This window comes from Chelon labrosus, assembly GCF_963514085.1.
Source record: "Chelon labrosus genome assembly, chromosome: 22".
Lineage (NCBI taxonomy): Eukaryota > Metazoa > Chordata > Actinopteri > Mugiliformes > Mugilidae > Chelon > Chelon labrosus.
In genome coordinates, this window is record NC_140355.1 from 23133984 (window position 1) to 23151800 (window position 17817).

The 17817-nt window shown below is 42.5% G+C and overlaps 1 protein-coding gene across 2 annotated transcripts in view; it reads left to right on the forward strand.

Annotated features, from left to right (window-relative positions):
- The window catches only part of LOC311507439 (NACHT, LRR and PYD domains-containing protein 12-like), an 83311-nt gene that overhangs the window by 5416 nt on the left and 60078 nt on the right, over window positions 1-17817 (forward strand). For both annotated transcript variants that reach the window (XM_084571769.1, XM_084571768.1), the window contains exons 2-8: window positions 2942-3064; window positions 3403-3522; window positions 4260-4453; window positions 5021-6812; window positions 6947-7120; window positions 7970-8143; window positions 9598-9774. In XM_084571769.1, coding sequence (XP_084427895.1) covers window positions 2961-3064; window positions 3403-3522; window positions 4260-4453; window positions 5021-6812; window positions 6947-7120; window positions 7970-8143; window positions 9598-9774 — 2735 coding nt within the window. In that variant the 5' untranslated portion in view covers window positions 2942-2960. The remainder of the gene's footprint in view (window positions 1-2941; window positions 3065-3402; window positions 3523-4259; window positions 4454-5020; window positions 6813-6946; window positions 7121-7969; window positions 8144-9597; window positions 9775-17817) is intronic.

Consider the following 17817-nt stretch of genomic DNA (forward strand, 5'->3'; position numbering starts at 1 on the left):
TTCTTCTTCATGTGGACTGTAGAGGGAAGAAGAGTCAGAATTTAACAGTTTGATTCAACCATTGAAACAAACTAGTGATTAATCAGTTGTAGTTCTGCTGCTTTTATTAAACTGTGTAGTTTGTGTTTTACTTCCTGTTCTCAGTCAGACTGACTCTGATATTATATTATATTATATTATATTATATTATATTATATTATATATGACCATTAATGGTTTGTTTCGGTACTAAACGTGTTTGTGTTCTTCCGTGTATTTCCTTCTACTGCTTTTATTTTGTATTTCCTGTGAAGTGTATTTATCATTTCCTGTGAAGTTTATTTTGAAAGGAACGTATCCGGATGTGATAACCGTTAATGACAGTAACGGAAGATGGAACAGAAACGATAATTCTCTGTGTTTGTGTTAAATAAAATTATTGTGTTAGAGGTGAATGACTTTAATGATTTCTCCTGTTTCTAAGTGTTTTGAGTTCATCTTTTAAATAAGTTAGCTAACTGCGTTGTTAGCAGACAAATGTAGCATTAGCATCAACTGTCACTTTGAAGACTGCAGAGGGACCGTTGATGCTAATGCTAATGCTAACGGTTTTCCTTCTTTAGTTTGTTGGACTTTTCTGTTGCTTTGTTAAAGTTTCACTGAACTGAATGATTAATATACATTATAGAATCATTTTACTCTTCTCTTCCTTCAGTTTGAAGCTAAATTATCGAGTATTTTTATGCTAAGCTAACGGCTACTGACGCAGCTTTTTAAGCTAACTCTGTTCTAAAAGTCTGTCAGAGTTCATTTTTACTTTTTAAAGCTTAAACACGTTCCTGTGGTTTTCTGACCATATTTTAACATAAACAAGTATTTATTTTAACTTTAATAAAACTACAGTTCCCATCAGTCTCTGATCAACCTGGAGTACTGTAACTGAAGTTGATAGATAGATAGATAGATAGACGACTTTATTGATCCCTTTGGGAGGTTCCCGCAGGGAAATTGACATCTCCATCGCAACCAGCACTTTCAGACATACATGTAGGAGACAGTATAAAAAGCCCAGAATACCAATACACCCAGTGAAGAATAATAAAAATAGTAATACAAAAATAAATATTGACTGTACATGCATGGTTGTTGCATAAATAGAGAAATAAATATTGTGACTGTACATGACTGTACATACACTGTTATTGCACTTTACTCTACTATTGCAGATTAGTTAAAAAAGTCATTCAGGCCCTTTCCTTTTTGTCCTCCTCCCCCCAAGTGAGTGGTGGTTGTACAGTCTGATGGCACGGGGGACAAAAGAGTTCCTCAGTCTATTTGTCCTGCACCTTGGGAGGAGCAGCCTCTCGCTGAAGGTGCTTCTCTGGCTACTGATGGTCGTGTGCAGAGGGTGACTGGCATTGTCCAGGATACTTGTTAGTTTTTTAAGTGTCCTGCTCTCTGCTACAGTAGCCAGAGGGTCCAGCCTCGTGCCAACCACAGAGCCAGCCCGCCTGATTAGTTTCTCCAACCTGGAGAGGTCTGCCTTGGAGGTGCTCCCACCCCAGCACACCACAGCGTAGGACAGGACGCTGGCGACCACAGACTGGTAGAAGATCCCCAGGAGCTTCTTGCAGATGTTGAAGGATCTTAACCTCCTCAAGAAGTACATCCTGCTCTGGGTCTTCTTGTACAGCTGCCCCGTGTTGCTCGTCCAGTCCAGTTTGTTGTCCAGCCACAGCCCAAGATATTTGTAGGTCTGCACGACCTCCACCTCCTCTGCTCCTATCAGAACTGGTCTGGGGTTGGGTCTGTCCCTCCCAAAGTCAATGACCAGTTCCTTAGTCTTTGAGGTGTTGAGCTGTAGATTGTTTGTGTGGCTCCAGACAACAAAATCCCTCACCAGGCTCCTGTACTCCTCCTCTTCGTCGCCACTGATACACCCCACAATGGCCGTGTCATCTGCAAACTTCTGGACGTGACACGTGTCTGAGATGTAGCAGAAGTCCGCGGTGTACAGGGTGAAGAGGATAGGGGAAAGTACAGTCCCCTGTGGAGCTCCAGTGCTGCTGACCACAGTGTCAGACGTGATGTCCTTCAGCCTGACGTACTGTGGTCTATCGGTGAGGTAGCTGGAAATCCAAGCAACCAGGCAGGGGTCCACTCGCATTCTGGAGAGTTTTTCCTGGAGTACAAGGGGCTGGATCGTGTTGAAGGCACTCGAAAAGTCCAGGAAGGTAATCCTGACAGTGCCTTTTCCCTTGTCCAGATGCGAGTGGGCTCTGTGTAAGAGGTAGAGGATGGCATCCTCTACACCAACCTCTGCCCAGTAGGCAAACTGTAGAGGGTCCTCAGCGTGCTGCACCTGAGGTCTGAGGAGCTGGAGGAAGAGCCGCTCCATCGTCTTCATCAGATGTGATGTGAGTGCCACCGGTCTGAAGTCATTCAGCTCGCTGGGCCGGTTCCTCTTGGGGACAGGAACGATGCATGAAGTCTTCCAGAGGGTGGGCACTCTCCCGAGTTGCAGGCTCAGGTTGAAGATGCGTTGTAGCGGCTCCCCGAGTTCAGCAGCGCAGGTCTTCAGAAGCCGTGGACACACCATGTCGGGTCCTGCTGCCTTCCGGGGACGGAGCTTCCTCAGTTCACCCCTCACTTGATCAGCTGTGAAGCAAGGGGGGGGTTGAGAGGAGGGTGAGGGGGTTGGGGGGCTGTCCAGCTCCCATGGAAGAGGAGGGGAGAGTCGGGGGATTCTGTGCAAGAAAGGTGCGAGTGGGAGGGCTAGGTGGGGGGATGGCTGTGGCAGCTGGGGGGGAGGAGAGGAGGAGGGGCTGCTGATGTCTGTGGGTGAAGATACGTTGGGGGGAGGGCAGGCTACAGTAACGGTGGGGAGTGGAGTGCTTTCACTGAACCTATTGAAAAACATGTAACATGTAAACTCACTGAGTGTTTCTGGTTTACCTCTCAGACTGACTGAAGTCCAGAAGATGGAGGAAGAGGAGGACAGAGTCAGCTGTCTGTCTATGAAGAGTGACTGGTCCAGAGATCAACCTCCAGTCTTCAGAGGAGAACCTGGACCCTCAGACACAAAGTAAGAGAACTACTACTAACTTGTTCATGACTCGTTTTAATTACTTCTGTCAGTTCCAGTTTATTTTCTGTCTTTGATGGTTGATTCATTTTTACTAAAATACTCTGAAAAGGTTTTTGTGACTCCAACATAAATAATGAGTCCTGTCTTCCTCTCAGCTTCTCTGACAGCTGTCAGTCACCTAGAAAAGCTGTAATCTAATCTCAGAGGACTGTTACAAACATGAAACCATCTCATTATCTGCAGCAGCTGTAGTTTGTGTGTTTATTGCTACTGAAATGACTTTATCTCAGAGTTTATCAGTGATTGATGAGAATAAAACATATTTGTTTCTGCAGAGGTCAGTACCACAGACAGAGACCAGAGTCTCCAGTATCCAGCTGTCTGTCTATGAAGAGTGACTGGTCCAGAAATGATCCTCCATTCTTCAGTGAAGAACCTGGACCCTCAGACACAAAGTAAGAGATTGTTTCTACTGTAAACTGACCTGATGGAAGATGATGATTTTAGGATGAAGCAGAAATGTTCTGCTGAAAGATTTCTAGTCATGATGCAGATGTTTTAGTGCAGGTAGGTAAGATCCTAGTCTGGGTTTTAGAACCAGGAAGTACTGATGGTATTTGTGTACTACAACACCTGAGAACCTCCATTTCAGAATGTCCACTCATCAATATTCAGATATATTTGTCCTAATGTTGAAGTGTGTAAAGATGTTCAGCTGGGCTACTAGTGGATGGATTGAACTGCAGTTTTCTCCTCCTCCCATAGTCAGTGTGTAGCAACTAGCCAGTATAGTTAGAATGTGATCTTTATCTGATCAATACTCCCTATCAGTCCAGTTCACTATCAGTAACACTTCTTAGACTCTTCTAAGCTCAGTTCAGACTGAACTAACTCAAGATAAAACAGTGAAGGACATAATCAGCTCTCTTTGATGGAAGGCTTTTACTGTGAAGTCTCTGCAGGAAGTGTTGAGTTTGTATTAACAGCAAACGGCAGGTAGATGACTCAGTGTTTAATAAGACAGCCAGATAGGAAAAGCAGTTGATTGGTGTTGATGAAAGCAGGAGAGTTGAAATCAAAGGAAGTCAATTCAAACTTTTCCTGTTCTCTGTGAGCGTCTGAGCTTCTGGACAGTGATGTCAAATGTTGACAGTCTGCAAATGATTTTAGTGATGAAGAAATGTGTTGACAGAGAGAGGAAGAGGAGTCCTGTTTCTGTGGAGGAGCAGCTGTCCTGCTGTGCTTTGTGTCAGGACGTCCTGAAGGATCCAGTCTCTAGCAGCTGTGGACACTGGTTCTGCAGACAGTGCATCACCTCATACTGGGACCAGTCTGCTTCATCAGGAGACTCCTCCTGTCCCCAGTGTGGACCAAGATCCAGAACAAGTAAGACTGTACATCTGTCTGCTGATGGACTCTTGATAAAATCATTTCTTAGTTTCCTACAGTTTTATTTATTCTCTTTTCTTTCCCTGCACTTCACATAGCAGCCTTATTTTACTCATAACTGAGCTTTGTTAATTACTGCTGATATAAATTAATCTGTTCCTGTTGTGACCAGCCACTAAGAGGCTTTTATTGTGAAACAGCCAGAGGAAATGTTTGTCACCTGATTAGCAGTATTTAGTTGTTAGTGCAGTTAAAAACAAGAGATGAACATATTGCTCATCATTTTATTAGTGGATCAGTCTTAAATATTACAGAGAGGAAGGAACAACCACAGTGAGCTGTTAGATGAAGAGCTGCAGACGAGCTGCCTCTGCTGTCAATCAAACACTGACACGCCCCCTCAGAGGCTGATAGAACAAAGAGCATTTCTAATGTTTCCTCTAAAAATGAGTTATTATGAGAAGAAAAAACTCTTTATAAAACATTTAGTCAGTTTTCTGTTCTTTGTGGCTTCAAACAGAGATGACTGTTTTCTTTCTGTCTCTCGTTTGTTCTTCTTTCCAGCTGATGTTGGTCTGCAGGAGGTTTTAGATGAACATAAGATCAGTCTGAGGAGGAGATGTGAACGTGTGACTGAAGGAAGTGATGTAACAGGAAGTGGAACCCTCCTCAACAGGATCTACACTGAGCTCTACATCACAGAGGGACAGAGTGAAGAGGTTAATACCCAACATGAGGTGAAGCAGCTTGAGACAGCTTCCAAGATGAAGGCCCTCCATGACACTCCAATCAAGTGCCACGACATCTTTAAAGCCTTACCTGACCACCAGAGACACATCAGAGTGGTTCTGACCAACGGCGTCGCTGGTGTTGGAAAAACCTTCTCAGTGCAGAAGTTCACTCTGGACTGGGCAGAGGGTTTGGAAAACCAAGATGTCAGTGTGGTGATTGTGCTTTCGTTCAGGGAGCTGAACTTGATCAAAGATGAGCAGTACAGTCTTCTCAGGCTGCTCCATGTTTTCCATCCAACATTACAGAAGGTCACAGCAGAGGAGCTGGCTGTCTGTAAACTTTTGTTCATCTTTGACGGCCTGGATGAAAGCAGACTTTCATTGGACTTCAACAACAGTGAGGTTGTGTCTGATGTCACACAGAAGGCATCAGTCAACGTGCTGCTGACAAACCTCATCAAGGGGAAACTGCTTCCCTCGGCTCTGGTCTGGATCACTTCCCGACCTGCAGCAGCCAATCAGATCCCTCCTACATGTGTTGACAGAGTAACAGAAGTACGAGGCTTCACTGACGCCCAGAAGGAGGAGTACTTCAGGAGGAGGTTCAGTGATGAAGAGCTGTCCAGCAGAATCATCTCCCACATCAAGACATCCAGGAGCCTCCACATCCTGTGTGGAGTCCCAGTCTTCTGCTGGATCACTGCTACAGTTCTGGAGCACATGTTGACTACAGAGCAGAGAGGAGAGCTGCCCAAGACCCTGACTGACATGTACTCACACTTTGTGATGGTTCAGACAAAGAGGAAGAAGAACAAGTACCATGAGGGACATGAGACGAGTCCACAGGAGCTGATGGAGGCTGACAGGGAAGTTCTTCTGAAGCTGGGGAGGCTGGCGTTTGAACATCTGGAGAAAGGAAACATCATGTTCTACCAAGAAGACCTGGAGCTCTGTGGTCTTGATGTGACAGAGGCCTCAGTGTACTCAGGAGTTTGTACAGAGATCTTCAAAAGAGAGAGTGTGATCTTCCAGAAATCAGTCTACTGCTTTGTTCATCTGAGTGTTCAGGAGTTTCTGGCTGCAGTCTACATGTTCAACTGTTACACCAACAAGAAGACAGAGGTGCTGGAGGACTTCCTGGGGAAAGACCACCGGGTCTCTATGTTTCTGGATGACTTCCTGTATGGAGTCATGGAGAAATCCCTGCTCAGTAAAAATGGTCACCTGGACCTGTTTGTTCGCTTCCTTCATGGCCTCTCTCTGGAGTCCAACCAGAGACTCTTAGGAGGTCTGCTGGGTCAGACAGAGAACAGTCCAGAAATCATCCAGAGAACCATCAACAAGCTGAAGGAGATGAACACTTATAATATGTCTCCTGACAGAATCATCAACATCTTCCACTGTCTGATGGAGATGAACGACCTCTCAGTTCATCAGGAGATCCAAGAGTTCCTGAAGTCAGAGAACAGATCAGAGGAACTCTCTGAGATCCACTGCTCAGCTCTGGCCTACATGCTGCAGATGTCAGAGGAGGTTCTGGATGAGTTGAACCTGAAGAAGTACAACACATCAGGGGAGGGACGACGGAGACTGATCCCAGCTGTGAGGAACTGCAGAAAGGCTCGGTGAGTCCTGATCATTAACAGAATCAATCAGATGTTCATCAGATGATCCCTTCACTCTGTTTCATCCTCATTAAATCTGGATCTAGAATGTAAATGATCTGATTTTATAACAGATATATGTTTTCTAATCACAGATTTACTGAATGTGAACTCTCAGAGACTCACTATGAAGTTGTGGCCTCAGCTCTGAAGTCCAACCCTTCCTATCTGACAGAGCTGGACATGAGTGATAATGACCTGGAGGATTCAGGAGTGAAGCATCTGTCTGCTGGACTGGAGAGTCCAAACTGTAGACTGGAGACTCTGAGGTCAGTTCACTGACTGGAGCTGTTGTAGGTTTTCTTTATTTATTCAGTTCAAGTCATTGACTGATGTTTCAAATGTTCTTTAGTTGATAAATGTTCAGTATTTCAATCAGCACAAATCTGAAGAAGTTTCTTTTCCTCAAATGTTCTGTTTTTCTAAACAGTTGAAGAACATTGAGGCGGCACAGTGGCGAGGTGGTTAGCACTGATGCCTCACAGCAAGAAGGTCACCGGTTCGAATCCATGGGCCGGCTGGCCTTTCTGTGTGGAGTTTGCATGTTCTCCCTGTGTCTGCGTGGGTTCTCTCCGGGTACTCCGGCTTCCTCCCACTTTCCAAAGACATGCTCATTAGGTTAATTGGTGATTCTAAATTGGCCGTAGGTGTGCATGTGAGTGTGAATGGTTGTCTGTCTCTGTGTTGGCCCTGCGATGGACTGGCGTCCTGTCCAGGGTGTACCCCTGCCTCTCGCCCGATGACAGCTGGGATAGGCTCCAGCAGACCCCCGTGACCCTTAACAGGATTAAAACGGGTATAGAAGATGGATGGATGAAGAACATTGACTCAGTCTTATTTATTACGATCATACATCATCAACTATTACTCAGAACATTTCACACATCACTGAAACTCCCCAAACTATAACTGGCCTCCAATCTTAAAACAACAAGTCCTGGTAAATATGCTGCTTTGGTGCAACCGTCCATTCTCTTCTCCACTGATCATAAAAACTAAATACACAGTCACAGACTGTTACTGATGTTGTTGAGTCAGACTGATAGAAGGCTGCTGCTCTGAGTCAGGATGAAACACATCATACATTTCATTGGAGATCATTTTTATTCTTTATTCAGATTGGAGAGATGCTGGTTGTCAGAGATCAGCTGTGATTCTCTGGTCTCAGCTCTGAAGTCCAACCCCTCCCATCTGAAACATCTGGACCTGAGTGACAACAACCTGAAGGATTCAGGAGTGAAGCAGCTGTGTGGTTTTCTGGAGAGTCCAGACTGTAGACTGGAGAAACTAGAGTAAGTTCACTGTCTGTTACTGTTGTAGATCTGATATGTTTAATCACCAACTGAATCTAATTCATGTTCATCCAGAACTTTTCTCCATAAATCTGTAAATGTCCTTTAGTTCAAGACGAGTGTTTGTATCAGAAACTGTAGAAAATGTCCACTGTTAGTTGTTAAAGTCAATGAAGCTTAAAGGCTGTTAGGACACAGTAATGCAGGGGAGCTGCCTCTAGGGGGGGCACCAGATGAAACATGTAATGGTGTAGTAGAAGTTATCTTCTTCTACACACTGTATATTAGTGGTGTGTGATACCACTAGATTTGGTATCGATCTGATACCAAGTAAATACAGGGCCAGTATCACTGATACCGATACTTTTTAATAATGAAGGTGGATGCATCATCAATCTGAATCAATCTAAATATGAATGAATTTTCATGACCTTTAAGTGTTTTTGTGATTTGCCTTTTGGATTATTAATCAGTTAAAATCTAGTACAAAGTTAATGAAAAATGAAAAGTAAGTAGAAAATACTTTATTATCACAATAAAAGTTTTTGTTCAGAAACAAAATTATCACTTGAGAACAAATGAAAAGAAATTCTTTTTCAGACAGAGTGTTCAGAAACTACAATACAATTATAAAGTAAATCTCTCCCTTCATTGAACTTCTTTCTGGATTTTTCTCTTCAACCACCCACCACTACTGTGTATGCACACCAAGCTGAGCCACCAACCTCAGCGTACGTTACTGGTGCACACCAAGCTGAGCCACCAACCTCAGCGTACGTTACTGGTGCACACCAAGCTGAGCCACCTGCTCTGCTCTTTAACATCCTCACATGGATCCTCTTGTTTTATCTCTTCCTGAGCCTATGCTCTTTGTTATTTATGTTGTGGCTCGTGTGGAACTTTATTACAGTTTCATTCAAATGACTGGCGTTGTCATTTTATCTCCATAAGCGCTGTGCTATGATGACGGGTTGTGTTAGCTCCACGCTCATTTAAAGTTGCTGCAATTTTAGTTGAAGGCGTCTGAAAATCTTCTAACATTTCCTCCAACTGATCTGCTTTCTGCCTCTGATCCTGAGCCTGTCATCATCCTCTTTGCTCTTTAAAGTGGAAGCTTGTGCTAAATTTGTTCCATTCTATTGAAAATGTTAGTGTTTGACTTTAATTCAAATGTGAGAGCTCATTGTTGTGATGCTGATTATTTTGTTCTATGTGTGTTCTGGTCATTTGAGCAGATTAAACATGCTGCCTTTAATATGGCTATAAAAAAGATGGTTGTGTTTTTAAAGGTGTGGGGGATTGGGGGGGTGTCAACCTGGTTGGGACATAGAAGGGGGGGCACAGCCAAAAAAGTTTGGGAAACGCTGCAGTAATGTTGAGCTGCACATTTAAAACCTGAACACATCTGATTGAATTATTCATCATTTAATCTACATCTTTTATTCTTTATTCAGATTGTGGGGCTGCATGTTGTCAGAGATCAGCTGTGATTCTCTGGGACCAGCTCTGAAGTCCAACCCCTCCCATCTGAAACATCTGGACCTGAGTGGCAACAACAACCTGAAGGATTCAGGAGTGAAGCAGCTGTGTGGTTTTCTGGAGAGTCCAGACTGTAGACTGGAGACACTAGAGTAAGTTCACTGTCTGTTACTGTTGTAGATCTGATATGTTTAATCACCAACTGAATCTAATTCATTTTCATCCAGAACTTTTCTCCATAAATCTGTAAATGTCCTTTAGTTCAAGATGAGTGTTTGTATCAGAAACTGTAGAAAATGTCCACTGTTAGTTGTTAAAGTCAATGAAGCTTAAAGGCTGTTAGGACACAGTAATGCAGGGGAGCTGCCTCTAGGGGGGGCACCAGATGAAACATGTAATGGTGTAGAACAGACCTGGACATAACACGACCCGTGGACCGTATACGGCCCTTTGGCTGACTTTGACCGGCCCACGTAAAGCTGGTTTGTTCTCATTTGTTCTCCACAGATCATCCAGACAGAACATTTTTTTTTTTTACAACTTTATTTATAATTTTCAACAAAACATTGACATAAGTTCAGCATTTCTTACAAAAGTTGTGAACCCAACCCCCCACCCCCATCCAGGTGGCATCCCCACAAATAAGACAACAGGTATACACAATACAAAAAAAACAGACAAAAAAAGAAAGAAAAAAAAAGAGAAAAAAAAAAACTCAAACCAATCTGTGTCGATCATTATAGCACCAATATCCGGACCTCTGGCACATGAGAGAAGTAAAAAAAATAAATAAATCCCAACAGTCAGAATACGGGCATTGAGGAGACTAGGGACGGCAGTCAGAGAAAAGAGCGAGAAAATAAATTACCAACAAATAAAAAACAATGAGTCAGGCAAAAGGCAGACTCTTGATATGAGTTATGAACTGTGACCAGGTCCTGTCATATTTACCCTCCAAGCCATGCACTGTATACCTAATTTTTTCCAGAGCTAATCCCAACATCACCTCTCTAATCCAATGGACATAGGAAGGAGGGTTCTTCGCCTTCCAGTTCAGCAGTATCAGACGGCAGGCATGCAACGAGGCAAAGGCTATTGCATTTTTATGGAGGTGGGAGAGCTTCAGCTCATCACGAGCTACACCGAAGATAGCTATCAAAGGGTCAGGCCGCAGTATTTCGCCAGATATAGCTGACAGTGACTGAAAAACTGATGACCAAAAACCATACAAAGATGGACATGACCAAAACATGTGCCCCAAAGAGACAGGAGAATAAAGACATCTAGGACAGTTTGGTGCAACATTAGGGTATAATTTAGACAGTCTGTCATTAGAATAATGCAACCTGTGGACAACCTTAAATTGAATCAAGCCATGTCTAATACAGAGAGAAGATGTGTGTATACGCTGTATGGTATTTTTCCAGGTGTCTTCTGGTATCATTTCTCCGACCTCTCCTTCCCATGCTGCCTTGATTTTGTCCCATGTATGAGGGCAGCTATCAAGAATTAATGCATAGATCTTTGATATTGCTCTTTTAGTGGGTTGACTCACATTAAGAACTAAATACAGTAGGTCTTTAGAGGGTGGAGATGGGTACCCTGAGAAAAATTTAGAGGCAAAACTCCGAGCCTGAAGGTATCTGAAGTAGTGAGACTTAGGTAAATGATTTAAATGAAACAAAGCCATCCTCAGTGAAGAGATCACGAAAGAAGACCAAGCCACTTCTGTGCCAAGCTGCAAATGAATGATCTATTTGAGATGGTGCAAAAAGATGATTAAACATTATTGGAGAGAAGCTACATGTATTTGTCAAATTAAAATGTTTCCTGAATTGACCCCAGATCTTAATCGAATTTTGAACCACCAAATTTGAGTTCAGCTCAGGTGCTTTGATATTTAGTGGGAGAGGGGCAGTTAAGATCGAGATCGGAGAAACTGGGAGTGTAGCTCTCAGTTCCATATCAGTCCAGACTGGACCCTCCTTATCTGCAAACATGGTTATCCAATATGTCAGCTTGACAATATTAGCTGCCCAATAGTAAAATAAGAAATTAGGTAAACCCAAACCACCATCAGATTTAGCTCTCTCCAGGCTTGCTTTCCTTATACGTGCAGGTTTTTTGTTCCATATGAACAAAGAGATAAAGCGATCCAGCTGAGCAAAATAGGATTTGGGCAGAAAAATGGGAATCATTTGGAATAAATAAAGAAACCTGGGCATTACAGTCATCTTCACTGCATTTATCCGTCCTGCCAGTGAGAATGGAATTTTTGACCACCTATCCAGATCAGTTTTGGTACGATCTAAGATAGACCTGAAGTTATACTGGAAAATAGCCTTAATTGAGCTATTTCTATTCCCAGATATGTAAATTTGTCATTTTCAATTTTAAAAGGCAAATTTTCATAAGTGATCTGCTTCGCCAGATTATTTAATGGAAACAATAAAGATTTTGACAAATTAACTCTATACCCCGATATGTTACTAAACTCTTGTAGCCAGTGGAGGATGTAGGGCATACTCTCAATTGGGTCTGATATCTGCAAAAGGAGATCATCAGCATAAAGCAAAGTTTTATGGTTTATTTCACCCCTGGATATACTCTTAATCCTTCCATCAGATCTGATAGCAATTGCCAGTGGTTCGATCACAATGTCAAACAGGAAGGGCGACAGGCAGCAACCCTGCCTCGTTCCTCTGTAGAGCGGAAAATATTCCGAAATCAGACCATTTGTCCTGACTGCAGCCATAGGTGTTGAATATAGGACTTTGATCCACCTACAAAAAGTAGGCCCCATGCCGAATTTTTCTAAAACTGCGAAAAGATAGGTCCATTCGATTCTATCAAACGCCTTTTCAGCGTCAAGGCTCAGAATAACTTCCGGATGTATTGTTGAATGGGGGGAAAATATCACATTAAATAGTCTTCTCACATTAAAAAATTATTGCCGTCCAGGAATGAAACCTGTTTGGTCCTCATTAATAATAGTGGAAATAATAGGGTCTAACCGTTGTGCAAGAGTTTTGGTTAAAATCTTATAGTCACAGCACAGAAGGCTTATTGGCCTGTATGAACTACACTGTACAGGATCCTTATCTTTCTTTAGTAAGACTGAAATCGTGGCCTGGGTAAGCGTCTGCGGCAGATTTCCAGTAGCCAAAGATTCATCATAGACTGATTTTAGGATGGGTGTGAGTTTTGAAGAGAATTCCTTGTAAAACTCCATGGGGAAACCGTCCGGACCTGGCGCCCTTCCCGTCTGAGACAACTTGATGGCACTCGCTATCTCCTCAAGCGACAATGGCTGTTCTAAAGATGACTGAGCATCTGGAGAAAGCTTGGGGAGATCCAGCGAATCAAGAAACGAGTAAATCTCAAGTGAGTTACTACCCACCTCTGATTGATATAGGGTAGAATAGAATAGTTTAAACTGGTCATTAATGACACGGGGGTTGCGGGATATCGAGTCAGCACCTATTTCAATTCCTGAAATCATCTGTTCAGCTGACTGCTGTTTGAGCTGAAGTGCAAGGAGCCTCCCCGCTTTATCTCCATGCTCATAGTATACCTGTCTGGATTTAAAAATATTTTTTTCGGCTTTCCATGTCATAAGCGTGTTAAATTCAGTTTGCAACAGTAGTTTCTCCTTAAAAAGATCTGGCGTAGGTGAAAGAGCATAGCGCTTGTCAATATCTGCAATTTTGTCAGCCAGTTCTTTAAGTTGATTAGAACGCTCCTTATCTCTATGTGCCACATACGAAATAACTTGGCCCCTAATATAGGCTTTCATAGACTCCCACAAAACTCCCCTTGACACATCCTGAGTGTCATTAATTTCCAAAAAGAAGTCAATCTGATTGTTGAGAAATATTCTAAAGTGTTTACATAAAAGTAATTGGGGGTCTAGCCGCCACGTTCGTTGGGGCGCTACATTGCCTGGAAAAACTAGACCCATCTGCACTGGGCTGTGATCTGATAACACTATACTGTGATATTTGGTGCTGGAAATTAAGGGTAGTAGCTGGTTATCAACAATAAAGTAATCAATCCTGGAGTAACTATGATGAACAGGGGAGAAAAAGGAAAATTGCTTCGTAGTTGGATTTTTTATACGCCAAGGGTCTGATAAGCCGTAAGAACGAAGGAGGGAATTTATAGCTACTGCAGCTGACGAGAGAGTGTTGTTCGACCTTACGCTTGACCTGTCCAACTGGGGATGAAGGACACAATTAAAGTCTCCACCTAGAATTAGTTTGTAGGAGTTAAGGTCTGGGAGAGTCGAAAAAAAATTAAGAAAAAATTGTGCATTGTCCCAGTTAGGTCCATAGATATTAGCCAATATTAATGGTGTATTAAATAGCTTGCCCACTACAACAATATATCTGCCATTAGGATCTGATATTACTTCAGAGTGTTCAAATGGAACCTCCTTCCTAATTAGAATTGCTGTTCCCCTGGCTTTATAGTTAAAACGTGAATGATATATTTGTCCAATCCACTTACAACTTAGTCTTTTTTGGGAGTTAATATTTAAATGTGTCTCCTGTAGAAACATTACATCAGGTTTGAATGATTTCAAATGACTAAATACTTTGCTCCTTTTAACCAAATTATTCAGCCCTTTGACGTTCCAGGTAATGAATGAAACCGCTTCTTGTTGATTATTTACATTATCCAGAATCATAGTGCCACAATCGATAATAAACCTGTCCTACACGTTGGCTATATCTCAGTACTGCAATGGCTGTTTGAGTCAAATCATAAACCACAAATAAACCCAAAACAAAACTGACAAAAACAAACAGATAAACATAGATAAACCTCTTACCATCCTGGACCCCTGGGCTGGTCTTCCTTAAACCTGAGACTGCCCTGAAAACTCTCCTCTCTCTCCTAGGCATATAACACGTTTACACTAACTTAAACTCTTACATGAACTCAGCAAAGGCAGAACAAAATGCAATAGGACCCTTGTCTAAACAGTATTATTGCTGCATGCATACCGGCACCTATCTGCTTACAGGCAGGTACGGTTCCAAACACTCACAGTTGGAAGATAATCCCACAAGAAAAGAGTAAAATCAAATAAAATTAATGACACTGGTGGTAATAAGGGGATTAATTAAACAGAATACATTAGAAAACAAAGTAAAAGAACTATTAGGGTTATAGTGTCAAGTTGAGACTCAACGTTAACCACACTGACGTGGCAGAGAAAAGAGAAAACCAATAAGGATACTAAAGATATTCTTAAATAAAATATTCTCCAGGCCACATGATGTCCACATAAACCCTCAACATATTGTAGTAAGCTATACATTGTCCAAACATAAAATGCATCCAACTGTAGCGTGGCGACGTTTACCAGTCAAAGCACAGCCTGTGCAGACTATCGCAATGCTAACACGCAGCGTATGATACCTGTTATGGCCCGTGAATTAACTGTCACTCTCCCTCCGTCTCCCGTGGGCGCAGATTGGTCTCGATGTAGTGCTTTGTCTTGATCGGGTCTTCGAAAGACATCTGCTCGCCAGCTGGGGCCGTGATCTTCAATGTAGCTGGATACAGGAGACCATATTTCATGCCCGTACACCGGCGAAGCAATCCTCTCACCTCGGTAAAGGCTGCTCTCTTTTTTCTGACGGCGGCCGAGTAATCTGGGTAGATGTAAAAACGCTTCCCATTGTGGGTGATGGGACCTGCGGTCTTATCTGCCAACCGGGCGACTTGAGTAGATAGCGCAGTGTTTTTCAACCTTGGGGTCGCGACCCCACGTGGGGTCGCCTGGAATTCAAATGGGGTCGCCTGAAATGTCTAGTAACTGATAAAAAAAATTACTGATAAAAATATTTTTCAACTAATTATTATTCTTTTTAAAATTATAATTAAAAACACCACACACACAATCTTAAACAACTGTATTCTTTTACTTTTCATGAATATAAATCGAGTTAAAATAAAATCAAGCATATGAAAACATCCGACCTGGCGCATCTTGATTGACGGCTGCGATCACGTGACTGCACAGGCGAAAGCGCATCAGCGATTACATTCTGGAAGAATTCTGGTTTGGAGCAAGAGATAATTAACCAGAGATCTCACTGTGTGCTGTAAAACGGTTCCTTTTGCAAACACATATCTGTGTGAAGCTGGATCTAGACTAGTTCAGTGTATCCGTTAGAAACAAATAGCACCGGACAACGTGACAGGCAGGTTTTCAATTTACCGGACAAATGTTTGAAATTCCGGTCATTATCTGAATTTATTGAGCTTAAAATGCTCAATGATATGCAGGCTATATAAGGATGGTTTTAAAGCATGTCAGTTTATAATCGTTTTATTGAAAGTGACGTTTTTATTAACTTTTTACGCATTTTCGCTAAGTGTGCAGCAGCTGAATTTCTGCTGCAGCGCTGTTTTGATTCGGTTCTGCAGAAACCTCTCTCTGCTGGCACACTGGAGACGGGGATCACGCAGACTGTCTAGTTTAGTCCACTCCGGGTAGATTTCGCTGAAATCTCCGATGAGAACTTCACTGGCTGTTCAAGCCTCCATAACCACATAGCGTTGTCATTACAGCGGCAGCGTCTCCTTGCGGGCTTGATGGAATCCTAATTAACTTGGAGCTGTAGCAGGAGCCGACTCGTCCTTACTTGAAATTTCTTTGCCAAAATGACCAATAAAATTGCGTATTTAAATAAAATTAAAAATTTGCTTGGAGGGACATTTTGACCGGCGGGGTTAAAAATACCGGACATCAGCAGTTACCGGACTTTGGCCGGTAATTACCGGATAACGGAATGCGTGTATGAAATCAAAGTACCGTTCCCGACTGGATGTTACGTCAGATTTGAGATGCGCTCTGTCTACAGCACCTGACTTTGAAATGCTGCAGCGAGGTGTGCAGGCTCAGCCATCCCATTAAGATTATTTTATTAAATGTGGTGAGTTGAGACAATAATAATACACAGAAGACATGACAAACTGACAAGGAAGCACTGTAATATTTTCCATCGTCCAAATCTTCACTTTGGCCAGTTTAAGCTCAGTAGCTCTTTTCTCATAATTCATTGTTTGAGAGATTGTTTGTTCAGTATTAATTTTCAGCCTTGTAAAGACAAGCTCGCCTAACTGTACATGTGATCAGGGAAAATAAAATGTCACTTTGTGCAGTAATCTGGCTAGTAACAAACATGATCAACAACTAATTCTATGAAAAAATGTCTCTGGGGTCGCCAGAAATTAGTGATGTCAAAATGGGGTCACAACCCAAAAAAGGTTGGGAACCACTGAGATAGCGTATCAACTTTAGCTTCAAGTGCTACAACACGGTTAGCCTGGCCATTAGCTTCCTCCTCGAGATCACCAATGCGGGTGGAGAATGTGGCGCTTTCTTTCTGTATTTCTTCAATAACCTTTGCAAACTCTGCGCGCACATTCAGGATTTCTGTCCTTAAATCACTCGCTAAGTTGTCTATTTTCTTGTGTAGTTCACCTGCAGCTGCCATCACAGACGAGTCGATCTTGGCTAGCACATTCTGCTCCGTTTGCTTTATGGCAGCCATGATGGCAGCACTTTTGAGACAGGTTCGCACCGGGAAGTACGAAAAGGAGAGTGGGAAAATTAAATAAATGTTCAATCTAAGCAGAGCTCGCAAGAACACGTCTTCACATGTCGCTGCTCAGCTGCGCCCCCCGACAGAACTTTTTTTTGTGGTGTCCTAAGTTAGCATGCTAATGCTAATACCGTGTTAAACATGCTGCTGTTATTTGGCTAACGTCACTTTCAGTGTGTCTGTATGTTAGCACAGCTGGGGTAGACTCCAGCAGACCCCGCGACCCTTAACAGGAATAATCAGGTACAGAAGATGAATGAATGAATGAATAAAATAACTTCTACTATTTATCCATTGGTCTGTGATATAAATACATTTTCTGTATGATTCCAGTCATTTCAATCATTTTTATTGTCAGAATCTCTGAATTTAAGTATTTCTAATGTGAATACAGGGAGCGACCATATATGGTCATATAGGGAGAGACACCAGTTGAGGCAGCAGGAAGCCGAGCCTCGGATTGCGCAATCTGCCTGTGGCTAACTGTGTGTATGGCATCAATATATTGGTTGTGTCCATTTTTATCATGTGTCCTAATCTTCCATAGTCTAGTTAATGTATTTCATGTATGAG